Source organism: Callithrix jacchus, chromosome 9, assembly GCF_049354715.1.
Source record: "Callithrix jacchus isolate 240 chromosome 9, calJac240_pri, whole genome shotgun sequence".
NCBI classification, from domain to species: domain Eukaryota; kingdom Metazoa; phylum Chordata; class Mammalia; order Primates; family Cebidae; genus Callithrix; species Callithrix jacchus.
Window position 1 is genome coordinate 70,486,412 of NC_133510.1, and position 22,298 is coordinate 70,508,709.

General features: G+C 52.2%; 2 protein-coding genes across 17 annotated transcripts in view; both read left to right on the forward strand.

Moving 5' to 3' along the window:
• Positions 1 to 419: 419 nt before the first annotated feature.
• On the forward strand, positions 420 to 6,423 carry RHEBL1 (RHEB like 1). 4 transcript variants are annotated; one of them, XR_622729.5, is made up of 9 exons: positions 420 to 662; positions 1,266 to 1,337; positions 3,450 to 3,517; positions 3,783 to 3,865; positions 4,250 to 4,306; positions 4,470 to 4,517; positions 4,763 to 4,856; positions 5,680 to 5,761; positions 5,917 to 5,999. XR_622729.5 is itself a non-coding variant. In XM_035256935.3 (9 exons), the coding sequence occupies exons 1-9, from the start codon at positions 611 to 613 to the stop codon at positions 5,918 to 5,920; spliced, it is 540 nt and encodes a 179-aa protein (XP_035112826.1). In that variant the 5' UTR covers positions 420 to 610; the 3' UTR covers positions 5,921 to 6,423. The 4 variants fall into 4 exon arrangements, 3 of the variants coding, with proteins under 3 accessions (XP_035112826.1, XP_002752472.2, XP_009001970.2); XM_035256935.3 differs by having other exon boundaries at positions 4,783 to 4,856; positions 5,917 to 6,423; XM_002752426.7 differs by lacking the exon at positions 4,763 to 4,856 and having other exon boundaries at positions 5,917 to 6,423.
• A 5,164-nt stretch (positions 6,424 to 11,587) lies between these two features.
• Positions 11,588 to 22,298, forward strand: part of KMT2D (lysine methyltransferase 2D) — a 41,998-nt gene continuing 31,287 nt past the window's right edge. For all 13 annotated transcript variants that reach the window (XM_035256937.3, XM_035256942.3, XM_035256944.3 and 10 more), the window contains exons 1-12: positions 11,588 to 12,237; positions 16,441 to 16,526; positions 16,777 to 16,903; positions 17,056 to 17,279; positions 17,391 to 17,500; positions 17,690 to 17,852; positions 18,158 to 18,323; positions 18,477 to 18,591; positions 18,707 to 18,864; positions 19,070 to 19,215; positions 19,352 to 20,998; positions 21,090 to 22,198. In XM_035256937.3, coding sequence (XP_035112828.2) covers positions 16,478 to 16,526; positions 16,777 to 16,903; positions 17,056 to 17,279; positions 17,391 to 17,500; positions 17,690 to 17,852; positions 18,158 to 18,323; positions 18,477 to 18,591; positions 18,707 to 18,864; positions 19,070 to 19,215; positions 19,352 to 20,998; positions 21,090 to 22,198 — 4,014 coding nt within the window. In that variant the 5' untranslated portion in view covers positions 11,588 to 12,237; positions 16,441 to 16,477. The remainder of the gene's footprint in view (positions 12,238 to 16,440; positions 16,527 to 16,776; positions 16,904 to 17,055; positions 17,280 to 17,390; positions 17,501 to 17,689; positions 17,853 to 18,157; positions 18,324 to 18,476; positions 18,592 to 18,706; positions 18,865 to 19,069; positions 19,216 to 19,351; positions 20,999 to 21,089; positions 22,199 to 22,298) is intronic.

The following is a 22,298-nucleotide window of genomic DNA, read 5'->3' on the forward strand; positions in this document are numbered from 1 at the left end:
GCAAGACTGGAAACCTGATAAATTTGGGGCGAAGGCTGATGGAAGCAGAGGGAATATATTGGAACTTGGGCCTTTTTCTCCCTATCTAAGGACACCAGAGATCATGCAAAGGGGAGGGCTGGAATCTTTTGGCCAGAAACCACAACGGGTATTTTCCATGTATAAGTATTCGCAGCCAAGCTGCAAATGCGCAAACAACTCTACGACCCCAGGTTCCTTTCCGTTTCTTTATGAATGAACCGGCTCCAGTCTGCGCACGCGCTGCTCCCAGTTCTCCGGTTCCTAGTGAGGCCCACCCTTGCCTCCTGCTGGCGGCGCCGCCCTTACCCTTTCTAATGGACCAATGGCGAGCGGCCTGGGGGGCGGAGCCCGGCGCGGCGCGGCACAGTAGTTCCCTTGGCTCCCGGCTCCCTTGCGTTAGACGTGCTGTGTTGTGATCACGTGGGCAACTCCGGGCGCGGCGCTTGTTTTGGTTTCCCTCTAACTTGCCCCCTGCAGCTTCGGAGTGAACGACTTTCCTGCTCTGGTTGCCGCGCCTGCCCACACCCTGACCCACTCTTCGGGCTCTCTCAGCCCACAGTTTCGCAAGCCCCTGGGGCGGGCTCCTGCCATGCCGCTGGTCCGCTATAGGAAGGTGGTCATCCTCGGATACCGCTCTGTAGGTGAGTCTCCGCCCTGCAGAGCTCGGATGTGCAGCAGCTTTTCAGCCAGAAGAAGCGCACTGTCGCGGGAACGCGACCCAGGGAGGAATGGTGACAGCGTAAGGATAGGGTTATAGAGCGAGGATTGGAAGAGTGAAGAAATAAAGGCTAGCGGTGTCTGGAGGCTGCAGAAAGCGGGAGCACTTAAGGGTTAATGCGGACTCGGCTGCGGGAATCTCAGAGTTGTCCCAGCGTTACTTTGGGGATGGGGTGGGATCACAATTTGAAAACTGGTACGCGGTCTTCGTGGGGACAGATAGTCTCAGATGTCCCGGGGCAGGGTGGACTTGATCCTAGAGAATCTTGGATCTTCCTGCGGGTGGGATGGGGTGGGGAAGGCGGCGGGAAAGGCTTCCTGCAGTGCTTCTGAATGCATCCAGTAGCCAAAGTCAGGAGACCCCGGGCGAAAAGAGGGTGAGGGTAGACCAAGAGATAGCATTGCTTGAGGCACTCACAGACTGTGGTGCTAATTTGGGGTCCCCTTTGGTCCTGGGCCACAGTCCGAAAGGACAGAGGATGTGAATGTGGATGATTTGGATACAACTGCCACACTGCTCCCCACAGGGAAGACATCTCTGGCACATCAATTTGTGGAAGGCGAGTTCGTGGAAGGCTACGATCCTACAGTGGAGAATAGTGAGTAGACTTCTCCACTCACTATTATTATAGTGTGCTGGAGATGAGATCCGGAGGGCTTGGGTACCCCACCCAACTCCATAATGTATTTCTCTGGTGCCAAGGGGCTGATTTATTTAGATTAGATCTAATTTCTTCCTTAGCAATCCTGTTCGATGGATGGCTAGAGTATGGATTTTGCAAGATACTGAGTTTGGGATAGTTTAGATGTAGACATTAAGAACCTTAGCTTGTCTTTGCAGTTACCTGGATAACTCCTTGGAACTGATCTATGTCACCCCCAGGGTTAAGATGTAAGGGGAGGCCAGGTGCAGTAGCTTAGGCCTGTATCCCAGCACTTTGGGGGGCTGAGGGGGGTGGATCACTTGAGATCAGGATTTCGAGACCAGCTTGGCCAACATGGTGAGACCTCATCTCTACTAAAAATGCCAAAATAAGCTGGTCATGGTGGTACACGCCTGTAATCCCAGCTACTCAGGAGGCTGAGGCAGGAGAATTGCTTGAACCCAGGAGGCAAAGGTTGCAGTGAGCCAAGACTGTGCCACTGCACACCAGCTTGAGTGTCAAAAACAAAAAAAAAGGCTGGCGCAGTGGCTCACACCTGTAATCCCAGCACTTTGGGAGGCCAAGATGGGTGGATCACCAGAGGTCAAGAGTTTGAGACCAGCCTGGCCAACATGGTGAAACTCTGTCTCTACTAAAAATACAAAAAATTAGCTGGCTGTGGTGGCACACACCTGTAATCCCATCTACTCAGGAGGCTGAGGCAGGAGAATTGATTGAACCCGGGAGGCAAGGTTGCAGTGAGCCAAGATCATGCCATTGCACTCCAGCCTGGGCAACAAGAGCGAAACTCTGTCTCAAAAAAAAAAAAAAGAAAAGAAAGAAAATGTAAGGGGAAGGGAGTGGGAAGGATAAAGATAATTTGATCAATGAGCATAAATATATAGTTTGATGAAAAAATAAGACAGTATTAGATCAGTAGGGTGACTATAGTTTACAGTAAGCTATTTTACATTTTGAAATAGCTAGAAGAGAAGAATTCAAGTGGTTCTAGCATAAAGAAAAGACACATTTAGGGTGATGAATATTCCAGATATACTTATTTGATCTTTACAAATTATGTGAATGTAGGCCAGGTGCGGTGGCTCACGCCTGTAATCCCAGCACTTTGGGAGGCCGAGGCAGGCAGATTACAAGGTCAAGAGATTGAGACCATCCTGGCCAACATGATGAAACACCGTCTCTACTAAAAATACAAAAAATTAGCTGGGCGTGGTGGCGCGTGCCTGTAATCCCAGATACTTGGGAGGCTGAGGCAGGAGAATCGCTTGAACCCGGGAGGCAGAGGTTGCAGTGAGCCAAGATTGCATCACTACACTCCAGCCTGGCAACAGAGCGGGACTCTGTCTCAAAAACAACACAACAACAAAAGAAAACGAATTATGTGAATGTATTAAATTATCACATGTACCCTGAAACTTGGTACATCTATTTTTTATCAATAAAGCAAAAGAATAAACTTTATTTTTCTTTTCTTTTGAGATAGGAGTCTTGCTCTGTCACCTAGGCTGGAGTGCAGTGCCACAATTTCAGCTCACTGCAACCTCAGCCTCCCAGGTTCAAAAAGTTCTCATGCCTCAGCCTCCTGAGTAGCTGGGATTACAGGCATGCACCACCATGCCCAACTAATTTTTTGTATTTTTAGTTGAGATGGGGTTTCGCCATGTTGGCCAGGCTGGTCTCCAACTCCTGGTCTTAAGTGATCCACCCGCTTTGGCCTCCCAGAGTGCTGGGATTACAGGTGAGTCCCCACACCTGATCAAGAATCTACTTTAAAAAACGCTGCCAAAAAAAAAAAAGGTAAGGAGACAGGCAGGTGCAGAGGTACACACCTATAGTTCCAACAACTTGAGAGGCTGAGGTCAGAGGATTGCTTGAGCCCAGGAGTTCCAGGCTATAAGGTGCTAAGAGTGCACCTGTGAATAGCCATGCTATACAGCCTGGGTAACATAGCAACAACCTCATCTCTAAAATAAAATAAAAAAATAAGGGGACATACATCACTGTCCCTATAAGGCACCTCACAGTCAAGTTTTCTTTTCTTTTCAGCTTACAGCAAGATAGTGACTCTTGGCAAAGATGAGTTTCACCTACACCTGGTGGACACAGCAGGGCAGGTACCAGTTGGGGTATGGTATCCAAATGTGGCAGTTCAGCCCTCACTGATGAAATCTGGTAGTGTTTGTGGCTCATCTGTAAAGTAGTATTGAAAGCATTTTACCTGCTAACAGTGTGCAGTGCTCACTGGAGCTGCTCCATAAATATTTGTTGAAGTGCCTATAGTAGGGAGTACCCCAGGGAGGGTCATGTGGATGTTGTCCCAGCAACCTTTGCCATTTGAGTGGTTTGGATCTAGGTAGTGATGTTTCCATTTCTTGCCAGGATGAGTACAGCATTCTGCCCTATTCATTCATTATTGGGGTCCATGGTTATGTGCTCGTGTATTCTGTCACCTCTCTGCATAGGTAAGTGACCAGGGTTTGATTGGGGGACTTGGGAGGACCTGAGAATTGTCTCATAAAGTTATAGCTCCAGGCCGGGCACAGTGGCTCATGCCTGTAATCCCAGCACTTTGGGAGGCCGAGGCGCGCGGATCACGAGGTCAAGAGATCAAGACCATCCTGGCCAACATGGTGAAACCCCGTCTCTACTAAAAATACAAAAAAATAGCCGGGCATGGTGGCACGTGCCTGTGGTCCAAGCTACTTGGGAGGCTAAGGCGGAAGAATTGCTTGAACCCAGGAGGCGGAGGTTGCAGTGAGCCGAGATTGCCACTGCGCTCTAGCCTAGTGACAGAGCAAGACTCCGTCTCAAAAAAAAAGTTATAGCTCCAATTCTTGTGTTTAAAGCTTCCAAGTCATTGAGAGTCTGTACCAAAAGCTACACGAAGGCCATGGGAAAACCCGGTAAGTGGCCCTGGGGGATAGAGACATAATGTGGGCAAGTTAGAGAGGAGGCTGGGATATAGATCTGGCCTGGTCTGATGAGGAGTTGTCCAGCCTTGACGTAAGGAGTTGGGGAATGTGGGGAGTGAAAGGGAATTCTGTAGTAACTGCTATTTCCTCACAGGGTGCCAGTGGTTCTAGTTGGGAACAAGGCAGATCTCTCTCCAGAGAGGTATGTAAATCTCTGCTACTCAGGGCAAAAAGGAAGTCAGCTGGACTAGGAATCAGTCAGGCTCTCATTCTGGCTCTGCCATTGACTCAAGTCATTTCACCTCTCTTTGTCTCTAACTTGAAGCTTAAGGAAGATAACACTTCTATCTTAAAAGCCATGATTTCATATTTCAAGCCTCAGTCCTAGATTCACCCATTGTCACTCATTGTTCCTTTTTTTTCTTTTCTTTTTTTTTTTTGAGACAGAGTCTCTCTCTGTTGCCCAGGCTGGAGTTCAATGGTGCAATCTCCCCAAGTGCTGGAATTACAGGCATGACCCACTGCAACCTCCACATCCCAGGTTCAAGCGATTCTCCTGCCTCATTTCCCCAAGTAGCTGGTATTACAGGGACCTGCCACCATGCCTGGCTAATTTTTGTATTTTTAGTAGAGATGGGGTTTCACTATGCTGGTCAGGCTTGTCTTGAACTCCTGACCTCAGACCATCCTCCTGCCTCAGCCTCCCAAAGTGCTGGGATTACAGGTGTGAGCCATTGCACCTGGCCTCCTATGTTTACCTATATTTTCTCCTTTCGCATTCTTCCTCCCAAAACTTGGAAAAGTGGCATTGGTCAGAGGAAGTGTCTTTTTTTTCTTTTTTTTTTTTTTGAGATGGAGTCTCGCTCTGTCGCCCAGGCTGGAGTGCAATGGTGTGATCTCGGCTCACTGCAACCTCTGCCTCCCAGGTTCAAGCTATTCTCCTGCCTCAGCCTCCCGAGTAGCTGGGATTACAGGCGCATACCATCATGCCTGGCTAATTTTTGTATTTTTAGTAGAGATGGGGTTTCACCATATAGGCCAGGCTGGTCTCGAACTCTTGACCTCATGATCTGCCTGCCTTGGCCTCCTAAAGTGCTGGAATTACAGGCTTGAGCCACTGCTCCTGGCCTTTTTTTTTTTCCTTTTTAAAAAACTTTTCATTTTCTTTTTAATAGAGATGGTGTTTCACTGTGTTGCCCAGGCTGGTCTTGAACTCCTGAGCTCAAGTGATTCACTGCCTAGACCTCCCAAAGTGCTGCATTACAGGCATGAGCCCTGTGACTGGCCAGGAAGTCTTGATTCGGAAGATTTTTCAGAGCACTTGCTGACATTTCTCCATCTTTATCTCCCAAATTTGCTTCCAGAGAGGTACAGGCAGTTGAAGGGAAGAAGCTGGCAGAGTCCTGGGGTGCAACATTTATGGAGTCATCTGCTCGAGAGAATCAGGTGCTGGGCCTGAAGACTAGAAGGGTGGTGGTGATAGCTGTGTTTTCCTTATTGTACTGCTTGGTGGTGGGAATGTTTGGGGAATGGGGCTTTCACTCCAGAGCTGGTGGTATTGACACTGAACTGACTTTTGCCTTGAATCCTCTCCCTTGTAGCTGACTCAAGGCATCTTCACCAAAGTGATCCAGGAGATTGCCCGTGTGGAGAATTCCTATGGGCAAGAGCGTCACTGCCATCTCATGTGAGCCCTCGGGTATGGGGTAACTGCCTTGTTTCTGCCCCTGGCACTTGACATGTTCCAGTGGGGGCAGACCCTCAGGACTTCATGTGTATGTTTGCCAGCTGTGTTTCTGACCCCGGGGCACACAGTGTGGCATCTTCATGTTTGCACACTTTCCCCAGGCTCCAGTGGCCTGGATGTCAATGTTTACAAAGGGGCAAGGACATCTCATGGACGCTGGCCCTCTAGCCCTCTGTTTTTGCTAGATTAATTCTGTTATAACCTATGGGCTTAGAATATGAGTCCTGGGCATTAGTTATCCAGGACCCATCCTCTTGGGTGGGTTTTGGGTGTTGGTTAGGTAAGGGGAGCTGGGGACTCCTGAAATAGAGCTGACTCCCTGGGGTGACAATGTATACATGCAAATAAACTGAGAAATCTTTTGTTGTTGACTTCTTTTTTTGTGTGTGTGAGATGGAGTTTCACTCTGTTGCCCAGCCTGGAGTTGGTGCAGTGCCATGGTCTCAGCTCACTGCAACATCTTCCTCCCAGGTTCAAGCAGTTCTTCTGCCTCAGTCTCCTGAGTAGCTAGGATTACAGGCGTCCACTACCATACCTGGCTAATTTTTGTATTTTTTAGTAGAGATGGGGTTTCACCATGTTGGCCAGGATTGTCTTGAACTCCTGACCTGAAGTGATCCGCCCACTTTGTCCTTCCAAAGTGCCGGTGTTACAGGTGTGAGCCACTATGCCCAGCCTTATTGTTGACTTCTGTGTATCTAGGTAGAGCTCAGAGCCAATATCTCCTTTTCCAAGGAGTGATGGCTGTGGTATTTGGTGGGGAATGTTTCCTCCTACCTTGTTCCTATTCCTTATTCCTCACTTATTAAGGACCATTATCCTAAGAATTACTACTTGCCTTTCCCACTTTTCTATTCCACTGGGTTCCTCATATACTGAGTCCCTATTGGCTGCCACTCCCATCCAAGTTTGTAGCCTTTCAAGATCCCCTTAACTATAGAAACAGCACCCTCTAGTGGCCAGCTGCAACATGCTGACCTAGCTGTCTTCCTGGGACCTTGGCATTTACTTGCAGGATGGGGTCTGGGGAGGAAGGAAGCCCCCCATTCCTAATGATGTAAGAATTGAGAAGGAAGGCCGGGCGCGGTGGCTCAAGCCTGTAATCCCAGCACTTTGGGAGGCCGAGGCGGGTGGATCACGAGGTCAAGATATCGAGACCATCCTGGTCAACATGGTGAAACCCCGTCTCTACTAAAGATACAAAAAATTAGCTGGGCATGGTGGCGCATGCTTGTAATCCCAGCTACTCAGGAGGCTGAGGCAGGAGAATTGTCTGAACCCAGGAGGCGGAGGTTGCGGTGAGCCGAGATCGCGCCATTGCACTCCAGTGGGTAACAAGAGCGAAACTCCGTCTCAAAAAAAAAAAAAAAAAAAAGAATTGAGAAGGAGCATTGAGGCAGAGACTAAAGTGTTGTGATTTGACTTCCCAGGAGTGTTGAGTAAAGTAAGAAATAATGCCAGCTGGGCATGAGGGCTCATGCCTGTAATCCCAGCACTTTGGTAGGCTGAGGTGGGCAGATCATGAGGACAGGAGATAGAGACCATCCTGGCTAACACGGTGAAACCCAGTCTGTATGAAAAATGCAAAAAAAAGTTAGCTGGGCATGGTGACACGCAACTACCTACTCAGGAGGCAGAGGTTGCAGTGAGTGGAGATCGAGCCACTGCACTCCAGCCTGGGCAACAGAGCGAGAATCTGTCTCCAAAAAAATAAATAAATAAGTAAAATAATGCCTCTGGTGCATATTAGTCCCCCTGTGCTCCATGTCCCCATACCTTTCATTGAAATGGCTGTTCTTTGCTCTTTTCTTTTCTTTCTGTTTTTTTTTTTTTTTTTTTTTTTTTTTTTAACGAGACGGGGTTTCACCATGTTGACCAGGATGGTCTCGGTCTCTTGACCTCGTGATCCACCCTCCTCGGCCTCCCAAAGTGCTGGGATTACAGGCGTGAGCCACTGCTCCCGGCCTCTTTGCTCTTTTCATACCTTTAATCTTATGCTACTTTTCACAGCTTTGGTGTTGTGCTACTGTTTTTTAGGTATGAAAGGCTATTGCTTCTGTTTTTATGGACCTACCGCCTCAGTAGGATTGGTATTTCAGCTAGGAAAGTTTGGTCCTGTTTGCCTCCACTTTTCTTGATCCCCACCCTTCTACCAGCCTGAGAGCCTAACTAGTCTAATACCTCCTCCAAGGACATATAAGGGTTATTTGAATGGTAGGTACAGACCTCTTCTGAGAACTTGGGGAGGCAAGGTACCCTGTCAGTGTACTTACTTGGGAAGGATGAACAAAACCTAGGTGTGATTTTTAGCCATGACTTTGTCTATGCCTGGCTCCAGGCTTACAGTTGGGGATATGGCTTGTCATGCTGATTTTCAAAAGCTGCTTTTGCTTTTCTGATTAGGAATCTAAAAAGAAATAAGGGCTGCTGGAAGAAACATACTCCAAACAACAATCTCACTGGCTTAGGAGGTTCTTCTGGGAGGTCACCACCCTCTCTCCTTATATTAAAATTAAGTCCTTTTGCACATCTGACCTGGGATACTCATTACAGGGGCCTACCTTCCTGCTGCCATTTTCATGAGGTCTAGGGTAGACTTACCTAAAGTCTTATAGAAGTTTATCAGTAAGTAATCTCAAGGCCTGGGGTCAGTAGTGATAGCAGTTAATAGCTCCTCAAGTTAGCTGTGTGGCCTTGGCCAGTCACTTAACCTCTCAGAGCCTCCATTTCCCATTTATGAGGTGGGGCTAAGTGTGCTTTATAGAGCTGAGGTGAAAATTAAATGAGGTAATATATGTATAGCTTACTACAGTTCTTCACACATAGTAAGTCCTTAAGAAATAGTGGGTGGTGGCCGAGTGCAGTGGCTCATGCCTGTAATCCCAGCACTTTGGGAGACCAAGGCGGGTGGATCACCCAAGGTCAGGAGTTCAAGATCAGCCTGGCCAATGTGGTGAAACCCCATCTCTACTAAAAATACAAAATTGCCAGGCATGGTGGCGTGCGCCTGTAATCCCAGCTACTTGGGAGGCTAAGGCAGGAGAATTGCTTGAACCTGGGAGGCGGAGGTTGCAGTGAGCCAAGATCGCGCTATTTCACTCCAGCCTGGGGGACAAGAGTGAAACTCCATCTCAAAAAAAAAAAAAGAAATAGTTGGGGGCTATCTGTGTTATTACTGGAGGTCTTTCTGGAAAGGGTCTGCCTCTTCCTGCCTCTGGGTATAAAGCTGGGAGGGGCCTTCTATTTTCCAACTCTGTCTCTTGGTTAACTTTTTCTATTGTAACCAAAACAGGTATGGGGCCACTGCTGAAGTCTTTTTGCCCAAATAGGCATGAATGGTCAGTGCAGAAAACATCATGGGCATGTGTGGCTTGAAGAGGACAAACCTGGTCCTGATCCCTCCTATGACTCTAGTCAGTAGGGATTAAGGTCTCCTGAACTGTTGAATATAAAAGCATCAAGTCACATGTGGCTATTTAATTTCATTCAAATAAAAAGTTAATTTTCTGACCGGGCGCGGTGGCTTATGCCTTTAATCCTAGCACTGTGGGAGGTCAAGGCAGGTGGATCACCTGAGATCTGGAGTTTGAGACCAGCCTGTCCAACATGGCGAAACCCCATCTCTACTAAAAATACAAAAAATTAGCTGGGCATAGTGGTGGGTGCCTGTAATCCCAGCTACCTGTGAGGCTGAGGCAGGAGAATTGCTTAAACCCAGGGGGCAGAGGTTGCAGTGAGCCGAGATGGCGCCATTGCACTCTAGCCTAGGCAACAAGAACGAAACTCCATCTCAAAAAACAACAAAAAATACAAAGTTCCCTACTTGTACCACCTGTATTTCAAAGTGCTCCAGAGCTACATGTGGCTAATGGCTACCATATTAGATAGTGTAGATTTAGTCAATTTCCATCACTGTAGAAAAGTTCTGTTGGACAGGATTGTAAACCCTTTCCCCACAAAGCTGGCCTTGGGTCAAATCTGCTTGCCTCTTTCTCCGCATCTTCTTTTAAACCATGTATTATTATTATTTGTAATCCTAGGAAAAACATGGCCTTTGGTTTGAATAATGGCTCAACTTCTCTCCAGAAGTAGTTCTGTGGGCAATCTTACCTATTGTAGCCCCAATTTTCATCTGTAATATGGAGATAATTCCATGTAACTCATAATGAAGGTGAGGAATAACTAAGAATAGATAAAGTATCTGGACATAGTTAATTTGTCTCCTTTTGTCCACCCCATGTGTGCAGTTGATGCCCAAGAGGCATTCCAATCCTTTCTCATCCAGACTTATGGGGGGGGGGGGGCGGGCTGCCTGCAAGAGTACGTTTTGGGATCTTGTCCAGAACAGTATTCTGGCCAGGTAGCGGCGAGGCTACCTCAGCTTACTAAAAAAGGGACATGGGTCATGAAGATCTGGAAGGACTGGAGGTGGGGGTGGGGGCACCCTGAAAAGGGAGGCTCTACATTTGTTTCAATGGGGAGGTGTGTGTGGTGACTGTGTGGGCACCGACAGGCCTTCCTCACACGGGGGGGCTGGAGTCAGAAGGAACGACTAGGGACTCATCGGTTTTCTTTGGGCCCCCAAACGTGGCAAGAACCCACCCTCTGCAGCGCCAGGCGCCGTGCCTCACTTTCTCCATTTGCGGACTCCAGTTCCCAGGATGCTGAGCAGCAGCCAATCTCCTGGCTCTTCTTCCATCCCCCTCCCGGGAAAGATTGCCCCTGGCCAAAGCAAGGGGCAGTTGGAGTTTCAGGGACCAATGACTGCAAGGGTGTAGAATTAGAAAGCGGCCGGAGTCCTAGTTTCACCGCCCGAGCGGTAAATGAGGCGGCTCCAGGGCCGGGACAGAGAGGAGGGGGGCTTCGTTCCCACGTGTCTGCCCGGCTGCCGGCCCGGCGCGGTAGGGGTTAACCCGGTGCGGAAGGATCCCGCAGCGTGTGCGTAGAACTGCAGAGTCACAGCCTTTCCTCCGAGAGGGCGGGATCCCTCCGCCGCTCCGCTCCAACACAAAATAGGGCCGCGTCTTCTCCTTTCTCCCCGTCTCGAGTGGGGTGCCCCGGGCAGAAGCCCCCCTTGGATCTCGTGCCGGAGGCTTCACGAATCTCCACGACCGCTGCCCAGCTTTCGGGCCAGGAAATAGCCCCTTCGCAGGAACCACCCTACCGGCCGAACAGGAGGCGGAGGGGGGGGAGGCGGAGCGGCGCCGCGCTGCACTACTTTCCTCTCCGGTTGCAAATGGCTGCCTCGTTCCCCACTTTCCGCTCAGTTTCCTGACCCCCCGGTGCCGGGAGCCGGGGTTGGGCCATGCACCTCTAAGCCCCCCGCGATCACAGCCAGCTGGGGGTCGAGGGGGTGCCACCGACCAGAGCCGGCCAGGCCGGGGGCGGGGCAGCTCCCGAGGCCAGAGGGGAAGGGAGGCGAGCGCAGGGCCTGGAGCGGCCGGAGGGGAGCAGGCAGAGGGCTCGCACCGCCCGCCCCTTCCTCTTCCTCGCCCACCTAGCCTCCTCCCTTCCCCGGGGGGAGCAGAAGGTGGGGGGCTCGAAGCGGCCGAGGGTGAGCGCTCGGGGTCGAGAAGCCCGGCGCTGGGTGTGTGTCAGGTTCAGCCCCGCGGCCCCGCCGGCCCCGCGTCGCCGTAGCTCGCGCGGCCCCGGGGCGCCGGCCGGGGCGGGGAGAGGGGCTCGGCGCTCCTGCGAGGGTCTCACGTTCCATCCGGGCCAGGCGCGGGGCGGCGCGGCATTCCTTCCGGGCTGCTGGGGAGGCGCCTCGACGTTCCATCTGGAGAGCCTCGACGTTCCGCCCGAGCCCGGCGCGGGCGGCCGGGGCGCTGGCCGGGCCCTAGGACTGAGAAGCCGCCCGGCGACGCGGATGCGGAGCCTGCTTGCCCAAGATCAAAGCCACCGGTGCTCTCTTTGTGTCCGCTCGGGATTCGCCGCCCTGGGGCTGTCCATGGAAACCTAAACTGCTGGAAGCTGAGGCAGAGAACCCCCTCTTTGGCTTTTTGCTGTTTTTTGTGGGGGGAGGGTGGCCACTCCGACCTGGATTTACCGTTCTTGGCCCCTCTAAGCCCCCCCGTGCGGGGGGCGGCTGTGATCGCTCTGGCGGTTGGAGGTCGGGGAGCGGCCCGGGCTCTGGCCATGTTCTCGGATGAGGATTTCTGGATCGCCCTGTGAAGAGGTGAGTGAAGTCCGCCCGGCCAGGGCCCAGAAAGGGTTGGACTGGGGGCATAGCCAGATGGACTATCTTAGCCGGAGCTGGCCTTTAGGTTGGAGAAGGGGGTGCCAGAGCTGGGGAGGTTTTCTTTGGCAGGGTCTGTCAAGGGAACCTGAGCTAGTCACTAGGGCAGAACTGAGGCCTGGTGTCTTGGGGTGTGCCTCTTTAAAGACTGGGGGTTCAGGGAACCACGGGAGTTTGGGAACCTGGCCAGATAGCCTCTCCTCCTGTTTATTTTCGTGTTGGGGGAACTCAACTAAACTGGGACCCAGGCCCTGATGCCAGCACCAATCCCAGGCTGCTGCTTCTCCCCGCTGGGTTCCTTGTGGGCCTTGGGAAAGAGCAACTTGGGACGGTGGGGGAGGGTGCCACTGCCAGGTCAGACTTATGCCAGTTGGACTTTAAGGTTGTTCCTACCGAGCTGGGCGCGCAAAACAGTCCCTGGAAAACTCAAAGAACCCTAGATCCTTCACCAGGCCTTCTTTCACTAGGCAAAGGGAGAGTGTGTGGAAACTGACTAGTTGTGATGAAGGGGGTGGCTGGGGCAAGAAGGAGGCGGGGCTGGGGCCAGCTCTGGTCTTGCTGTTCAACTTTAAACTACCCCTGCCTGGCAAAGTGACCCCAGTGAGGCCTAGTGCTGTCTTAGCCTGCTTTGCTTCCCCTCCTCTTGGGATGGATCTAATCTCCAGAGGATTATAGAGGAGGCCGTTGAGATTTTCTCCCTGCGAATGTAGGCTGCAAAAAATGGCTTTTGTCTCTTGCTTTCTCCCGGCCTGGTATGGGGAGCTGGCTGCCCGTGAGTCCCTGGCCAGTCCTGCAAGCCCCTCCCAGACTTCTCCAACCCTTTTTTGACCAAGGATTGTTAACTGGTTCTCTGATCCTGTACCAACTGTGCAGAATGGGGTGGCCTGTATCTTTCTGGAGGAGAAATGGCTTGATGAGAGCTCTTTTCTCCTGGAAACCAGTGATTCTACCCCTGGCAGAAGGTACTGGGGAGAAAGGGTGCCTGCAGCTTGAGCCCCAAGCCTCTGGACCTTGCTTGGGCTTGGGACTGCCCCTCTCACACCTGTTATGCTGCCCAGCAGGGATTTGGCTGGTGCGTTTTGCTCCCTCACTCTGCCCCCTCCAACATACATATACTAGATTTGAGTCTTGTATTGGAAAGGAGAAAATAGGGGTTTTGTGTTTTAAAGAGTTTTGAAAGGTGAGAGGTAGCACAAGTGTGGTATAGTGAGGTGAGCTGTCAAGCCTGCTTTCCGCTCCTGCAGTCTATGGAGAGTCGCTCCTGTTTGTCTCCAAACAAGTTCTTTATATAAACTGCACCTTGTTCAGGATAAGCCAGGGACACAGTTCAGAGGGTCTGCACGGCCAGTGTTCTGTTTGGATCCATCTCAGAGGGCTGACCCAAAATGGGGGTGGGAAGAGGTGTGGTTTGAGTCTCAGGGTGGGAACCAGGAAGTCTTGAGTCCTACTGAAGAGCTGTTCATTGAAGGGCCTGCTTCAGCCTTACACCTCTCCAAGCCTCCATTTCCCCCTTGCCTGGGAAAATGGAGTGAAAGCTGTTGGTCTGGGAGGGAGGCGAGGAGAATGGGTTGATAAATCCTTGTCCTCCTCTTTGTTGTTTTGGGCCTATTAGGTATAGGGCTGAGGGGTGCCAGCACAGTTTTACTCCCTAGCTCTGTACTTGCTGTCTGTGATCTCTAGTTCTGTAGAGGAAGCCTGGCCAGACACTAGCCGAGTTTAGATCCAGGAAAAAAAATCCTTGGTATGAATGTGTGTCTTTTTACTGGCTGTGAATGATGGGACTGGGGAACCTGGGGTCTTTGTTTAGATATGTTCAGGGGCTTGGGATAACTAGGAATCAGCACTGGGATCCTGGACTGCAGGGATGGGGAACTAGGGACTGAAGGATCAGGCTTTTTGGAGATGCCCCCTATTTTTGGTCCACTTGTATGGCATTCTTCTCTTTGCTTCTTAATCTTTGATCTTCCATGGCCCCATGAATGGGGCTCTGGCTTTGGAGGATGTTAGTACTCTGTCTCTCAAGGCCAGATGAAGGTGGTTTCTGTACCTTCTTGAGCATTACCAGCTCTACCAGCCTGAGAGGGCTGCGCTGGGGAAGGGCTGAGGAATTTGTCCCTCTGGCCTTGTGTGAGGCACCCCTCCTTCTACCCACTGTGTTATCATTGTTGCCTTTTAGTTCTTGCTGTTTGTGACTCTTTCGGCTTCAACTTTGAGAGCAGAGTGGGCAGAGGATCTTTGGGGGCATGTAATGGTAAGATATAGTAAGATGCAAACAATTAGAAAACTTTAAGGGCTCCTTGGACCTTCTGGGTGTGGTCAGGCCTTGAATGACTGAATGGAAGAGGAGCATGGCTGCTGCTGTCACCTCCACCTCCCACTTCCCATTTCCCACGGGTAGCTTCTAAGGACTCCTTGAAGTTATGGAGCAGCTTTTCTGTGAGCTGGCCAGATGACCCACCCTGCTTTCCTTTCAGGTGTGGTTGTGTGGCAGGTTTGGGAAAGAGAGATGACTTGGGAATGGGGATGATGTGTATCAGGTGATTACTTTAGCCAGTAGGTTCTGAAAGTGTTAGGGGAAAAAGTAATTTTCTTTCCTATGACATGTCTCCAGAGGGGCATAGCCAGTATCTGGAAATAAAGGGTGAGTTCCGGGCAGGAGGAGTGATACTGTGGAATTAGGGAATTGATTTACACATTTGGGGCACCTTTGAGGGTTCCCCGTGTCTTATTTGCCCCAGTCATTCATCCCTAAGTGGCTGACTAGGTGGGCTATTTGCCTTCCAGCTTGGGAGGAGGGGGTTGTCCTTGCAAAGGTTGGTGTGGTCACTACCGTTAATCGAGAAGAATGGAAAAGGCGAGAGATGAATTTCTCGAACTTTGACTGTTTAGAGTTGTTTTAAGGATTTCCCCCACCTCACCACCACTTTCTCTAGGAACACTGTATATTTTTTCTGATTAAAAGGGTCTACACTTCCCACTACAAGCTGCTGGCACCTATCTCCTTCTCCCTCCTTCTGTAGGACCCCTTTCCCATTCCTCATGTCTATAATTCTTTTTCTCCCGCTGTGCTTAATTCCCTCTGAGATCTAGGGAAATAATGCCCAAAGGTGTATGTCTCAACTTTTTTAGGTATAACTATATTTGGCTTTGATACAGGCACAAATTTCTTAGAAGTGACAAGGGACCGTTATTCCCCACCCCCATGTATGTGTGTGGAAACCCTGCTTAAGGGAAGAGGAAGGAAGCTACTCTGCTCTGCTCTACTGTGCTATGTCCTGCCCTGTTTAGAACTCTTCTGAGTGGCTCTATGCTTCCTGAGACTACAACTCCCAGCATGCTTAGCCTCAGGCCTGGCTACACATGCTCAGTATCTCTCAAGGTTCACTTCTGTTAACTACTAGAGATATTTGAAGAGGAAGGGCAGTTGATGTTGCTAAGGGCAACGACCTGAGACCTTCAGGCTGGGTGAGACCCTGAGCTCAGTTAGGGCAGTGGCCAGGCATTGGTCTTAGCTGGATTTGGGTTGGAAGTGGGTAGAAATTAGGGAGTTTCTTCTTTTGTGATGGTGATATCCTCATAGAAACAAGTGGTGGTGGGGGAGATCCATCCATAGCTAGGCTTTAGTTCCAATAGTGTGTTCCATCTCTTGCAGTGCTTCAGACTCTGCCTCTGGGAGAGGGATTTTGGCTGGACCCAGGCTTCCGGGGTCATGACTGCCCCTGGGTTGGCACTGACTGGTCTCTGGAATGATAGCTTACTTGAGACCTGAGTAAAAGGTGTGGGGATAGGGCTCACCAGAAGCCAAAACCCAGAGACGAGGCAAAGAGCAGTATTAGGTGTAAATGGATTTGCTTCTAGTTGGATGCTATGGCCCCAGGAACTCTTAAAGAGGAGGCTGGAAGTGGGAAAGTCAAATGGGCCCCCTGACAATCTCTCCAGAGTGTGAAAAGAGGGTATGTGTTTATCTTGGGAGGAAGTAGGCAGTAGGTTAAGGAGAATGACTTTTCTTGTCAGTATGGGAGTTTGTAGTATGGCTTTGCTCTGATGTCTGGAGGGTCTGGATGCCTTCTTCCTGGGATTCTGGGAAAAGTGCTTCTTGGGAAGACTTACTAGGCATATAGATCTCTCTCTTGGCACCAACAGGTCTCCCCGAGAGGGCCCTGCCCAGTCGGAGAGAGGGATGGACAGCCAGAAGCTGCCTGGTGAGGATAAAGATTCGGAACCGGCAGGTGAGTAGGACAGATTCTGTGTTTGCTTTTAGATTTCATGGGCAACCTTACAATTCTGGTCCTGGCACAAGGACGTGAGCTAAGTCTATGTAGCAGATAAATAATGAAACAACTTTGTTCTTTGGGACAATAGTTGAAATATCATCACTCTGAGCCACTGAGGGTTTTGGATAATCTCATGCTTCTGGTGAGTGGACTTCATATTAAATAGGGATGATGACTGACACATGATGTTTGTCTGTTTATTCAGCTGATGAACCTGCAGCTTCTGAGGACCCAGGTGCCACTGAGTCAGACCTGCCTAACCCACATGTGGGGGAGGTCTCTGTCCCTAGTTCTGGGAGTCCTAGGCTTCAGGACACTCCTCAGGACTGCAGGTAACTTGTTTGAGGGCACATGAAGATTTGATTTGAAAGTCTAGGGCTTTCAAGGAAGAGGATTTAGGAAAATGAGTGTTGGGGAAGCATGGGCATGCCAAATCATAGAGTTGCAGGGGCCTGGCATGGTACTAATGCTTATGTGTCCACAGTGGGGGTCCAGTGCGGCGTTGTGCTCTCTGTAACTGCGGGGAGCCCAGTCTGCACGGGCAGCGGGAGCTACAGCGCTTTGAGTTGCCATTTGATTGGCCCCGGTGTCCAGTGGTGTCCCCAAGGGGGAGCCCAGGGCCCAATGAGGCAGTGCTGCCCAGTGAGGACCTATCACAGATTGGTTTCCCTGAGGGCCTTACACCTGCCCACCTAGGAGAACCTGGAGGTGAGTGAGGGGAATGGGGCAGGAAATGGGATAACGGCTGGGTAGTCCTGAGCCAGCTAGCCTCTTTTTGTTAACGCTTTCCTTTCTATTTACCTCTTCCCACCTGTAAAGGGTCCTGCTGGGCTCACCATTGGTGTGCTGCGTGGTCGGCAGGCGTATGGGGGCAGGAGGGCCCACAACTATGTGGTGTGGACAAGGCCATCTTCTCAGGGATCTCACAGGTGGGGCTGGGGCCAGAGGATTGCATAGGTGAAGGGCAGGGCTGCTCTTGCAGAGGATGGACAGGGCTGGTGGGCTTCTGGGAGTTAGGGTGGAATGAGAAGGGCCGTGGGTATACTGGGGCAGAGCTAGTGCCTGAACTGTTTCTCTGGAGAGAGCTGGCTGACACTGAGCCTTCTTTAACCTGGCAGCGCTGCTCCCACTGCACCAGGCTCGGTGCCTCCATCCCTTGCCGCTCACCTGGATGTCCACGGCTTTACCACTTCCCCTGCGCGACTGCCAGCGGTTCCTTCCTATCCATGAAAACACTGCAGCTGCTATGCCCAGAACACAGTGAGGGGGCTGCACATCTGGGTGAGAAGTCCTGACCTTTGGACATAGCACAAATGAGAGACCAAGTGTGCCTTGGATTTTTGTACTCTGCAGAGCACGAATCAAAGTATTGAATTATATACTGTTGGTCTGCCCCATTAAAATAGTTGTGAACTTTGTGAGCATCAGAGTTTTGCCAGAACAGTAGCTGGCAGACGTTGGGCAGGCACTTAGTAACTTTGTTATTTGTTCATTCTGTGCCCATGGAGTGCCTGTTATGTGTACAGCACTGTGCTGAGGCTTACAGGGAATCCATAGCTAACCTGTGCTGTCTCTATCCCCTGCAGAAGAGGCTCGCTGTGCAGTGTGTGAGGGGCCAGGGGAGTTGTGTGACCTGTTCTTCTGTACCAGCTGTGGGCATCACTATCATGGGGCCTGCCTGGACACTGCTCTGACTGCCCGCAAACGTGCTGGCTGGCAGTGCCCTGAATGCAAAGTGTGCCAAGCCTGCAGGTAGGAATGGAAGGGCAGGAGGGAAGTCTTAGGCACATCACAGGTTAGGGTTGAAAATGAGGGCAGTTGGAGAAGGCCTGTTAACATGAAAACAACAACAAAAAAGGAAACGAGGACAGAGAGGACATTGTCACGTTCCCTGTGCCCCTGCAGGAAACCTGGGAATGACTCTAAGATGTTGGTTTGTGAGACGTGTGACAAAGGATACCATACCTTCTGCCTAAAACCACCCATGGAGGAACTGCCTGCTCACTCTTGGAAGTGCAAGGTGCGTGTACCCTTGATTCTGCCTCCTACAGCATTCTCTGTCTTAACGAGGCCTGTACTTTCCTTCAGTCTTTGCTGTCTGACCGATGCACGTTTTGCCCACTTCCTTCCCCTAGGCATGCCGGGTGTGCCGGGCCTGTGGGGCAGGCTCAGCAGAACTGAATTCCAACTCGGAGTGGTTTGAGAACTACTCTCTCTGTCACCGCTGTCACAAGGCCCAGGGAGGTCAGCCTCTTAGCTCTGTTGCTGAGCAGCATACCCCTGTGTGTAGCAGGTAAGTGGTGTGGACTGGCTGAAATTGGGCTGGCAGATTGAAAGGACAGAGGTTGGCAGGGGCCATGTTAAATCGAGTGGACTTTGAGAGGAGAGCTCCAAGATGGGCAGTGCCATCCACAGCATTCATGCCTCACCCCAGTGTTCTCTGTAGGATTTGTTAGCTGGTGAGAGCCACAGTGCCTGCTTCCCTGTACCCTCTGCAGATTTTCACCCCCAGAGCCTGGCGCTACCCCCACTGATGAGCCCGATGCTCTGTACGTTGCATGCCAAGGGCAGCCAAAGGGTGGGCACGTGACCTCTATGCAACCCAAGGAACCGGGGCCCCTGCAATGTGAAGCCAAACCACTAGGTGAGTAGGGTTTGAGGGTCCCTGAAATTCATCCCCTTTTATTCTGTGGCAAGAGACAGTTTCTGCATTGCCCCAGACCCTGCACGTTCTGTGGAGTAGACCTGAGCTAGATAGGAGCACTGTGTTGTGTCTGCAGGGAGAGCAGGAGTCCAACTTGAGCCCCAGTTGGAGACCCTCCAAAATGAGGAGATGCCACTGCTGCCCCCACCTGAGGAGTCACCCCTGTCCCCACCACCTGAGGAATCACCCACGTCCCCACCGCCTGAGGCATCACGCCTGTCCCCACCATCTGAGGAATCACGTGCATCCCCGCTTCCTGAGGCATTGCACCTGTCCCGGCCGCCAGAGGAATCGCCCCTCTCTCCGCCGCCTGAGGAGTCTCCTCTGTCTCCCCCACCTGAATCATCACCTTTTTCTCCGCTGGAGGAATCGCCGTTCCGTCCACCGGAAGAGTCACCCCCATCTCCTGCACTTGAGACACCCCTATCCCCACCACCTGAAGCATCGCCCCTGTCCCCACCATTTGAGGAATCTCCTTTGTCCCCGCCACCTGAGGAATTGCCCACTTCCCCACCACCTGAAGCATCTCGCCTGTCTCCACCGCCTGAGGAGTCACCCATGTCCCCTCCACCTGAAGAGTCACCCATGTCTCCACCACCAGAGGCATCTCGTCTATTCCCACCTTTTGAAGAATCTCCTCTGTCTCCTCCACCTGAGGAGTCTCCCCTCTCCCCACCACCTGAGGCATCACGCCTGTCCCCACCACCTGAGGACTCACCTATGTCCCCACCACCTGAGGAATCGCCTATGTCCCCCCCACCTGAAGTATCGTGCCTATCTCCCCTGCCTGAGGTGTCACGCCTGTCTCCACCGCCTGAGGAATCTCCCTTGTCCCCACCGCCTGAGGAGTCTCCCATGTCCCCTCCACCTGAGGCTTCACGGCTTTCCCCACCACCTGAGGACTCCCCCACATCCCCACCACCTGAGGACTCTCCTGCTTCCCCACCACCGGAGGACTCACTCATGTCCCTGCCGCTGGAGGAGTCACCCCTGTCGCCACTACCTGAAGAGCCACATCTCTGTGCCCGGCCTGAGGAGCTGCAACTCTGCCCACCATTTGAGGAGCCACACCTGTCCTCCCAGCCTGAGGAGCCCCATCTATCTCCACAGCCTGAGGAGCTGCACCTGTCCCCCCAGCCTGAGGAGCCACAGCTATCTTTGAAACCTGAGGAGCCGCACCTGTCCCCGCAGCCTGAGGAGCCGAATCTATCTCCACAGCCTGAGGAGCCGCACCTGTACCCCCAGCCTGAGGAGCCACGCCTATCCCCCCGGCCCGGGGAGCCAGGCTTATCTCCCCAGCATGAGGGACCACATCTGTCCTCTCAGCCTGAAAAATTATGCCTGTCCCCCCAGACTGAGGAGCCACATCTGTCTCCTGTGCCTGAGGAGCCATGCTTGTCTCCCCAGCCTGAGGAATCGCCCCTGTCCTCCCAGTCTGAGGAGCCACGCCTGTTCCCCCAGCCTGAGGAACTGCACCTGTCCCCTCAGCCTGAGGAGCCACCCCTGTCCCCTCGGCCTGAAGAGCCCCCTGAGGAGCCAGGCCAATGCCCTGTTCCTGAGGAGTTGCCCTTGTTCCCTCCACCTGAGGAGCCACCCTTATCTCCCTTGCTTGGAGAGCCGGCTCTGTCTGAACCTGGGGAACCACCTCTGTCCCCTCTGCCTGAGGAGCTGCCCTTATCCCCGTCTGGGGAGCCATCTTTGTCGCCTCAGCTGATGCCACCAGGTAAGGGAATGTTAGTACTCTCTTACTCTGGGACAGCTGTAACTCTTCATGGCATGTCTAATCTAAGAGCCCCTCTTTTTTTCTCTTCCAGATCCCCTTCCTCCTCCGCTCTCACCCATTATCCCAGCTGTGGCCCCACCGGCCCTGTCTCCTTTGAGGGAGTTAGAGTACCCCTTTGGTGCCAAAGGGGACAGTGACCCTGAGTCACCCTTGGCTGCCCCCATCCTGGAGACACCTATCAGCCCTCCACCAGAAGCTAACTGCACTGACCCTGAGCCTGTCCCCCCTATGATCCTTCCCCCATCTCCAGGCTCTCCAGTGGGACCGGCTTCTCTCATCCTGATGGAGCCCCTTCCCCCTCAGTGTTCGCCACTCCTTCAGCATTCCCTGCCTCCTCAAAACTCCCCTCCTTCCCAGTGCTCCCCTCCTGCCCTGCCATTGTCTGTTCCCTCCCCATTGAGTCCCATAGGGAATGCAGTGGGGGTCTCAGATGAGGCTGAATCACACAAAATGGATACTGAGAAAGTTCCAGAACCTGAATGCCCAGCCTTGGAACCCAGTGCCACCAGTCCCCTCCCTTCCCCAATGGGCGACCTTTCCTGTCCCGCCCCTAGCCCTGCCCCAGCCCTGGATGACTTCTCTGGCCTAGGGGAAGGAATAGCCCCTCTGGATGGGATTGATGCTCCAGGTTCACAGCCAGAGGCTGGACAGACGCCTGGCAGTTTGGCTAGTGAACTTAAAGGCTCCCCTGTGCTCCCGGACCCTGAGGAGCTGGCCCCTGTGACCCCTATGGAGGTCTACTCCGAATGCAAGCAGGCAGCAGGGCAGGGCTCACCATGTGAAGAACAGGAAGAGCCACGTGCATCAGTGGCCCCCACACCACCCACTCTCATTAAATCCGACATTGTTAACGAGATCTCTAATCTGAGCCAGGGCGATGCCAGTGCCAGTTTTCCTGGCTCAGAGCCCCTCCTGGGCTCTCCTGACCCGGAGGGGGGTGGCTCCCTGTCCATGGAGCTGGGGGTCTCTACAGATGTTAGTCCAGCCCGAGATGAGGGCTCCCTACGGCTCTGTACCGACTCACTACCAGAGACTGATGACTCACTATTGTGTGATGCTGGGACAGCTATCAGTGGAGGCAAAGCCGATGGGGAGAAGGGGCGGCGACGCAGCTCCCCAGCCCGTTCCCGCATCAAACAGGTGAGGGGCTGTCTAGCGGCTGGATGTGATCAGCGCTAGGCCACTGTTAGAGGTATAGTCCTGTGTCACTGATAGCTTTTCACCTTACTTTTTGAGTCCT

What these genes read in the sequence shown, in the direction of transcription:
- RHEBL1 (XM_002752426.7), top strand. Translation starts at nt 611, where the DNA reads ATGCCGCTGGTCCGCTATAGGAAGGTGGTCATCCTCGGATACCGCTCT. An exon ending in GAAGGCCATGGGAAAACCCG is followed by an intron (nt 4,307 to 4,469) that starts GTAAGTGGCCCT and finishes ATTTCCTCACAG; the next exon opens with GGTGCCAGTGGTTCTAGTTG. An exon ending in GCAGATCTCTCTCCAGAGAG is followed by an intron (nt 4,518 to 5,679) that starts GTATGTAAATCT and finishes ATTTGCTTCCAG; the next exon opens with AGAGGTACAGGCAGTTGAAG.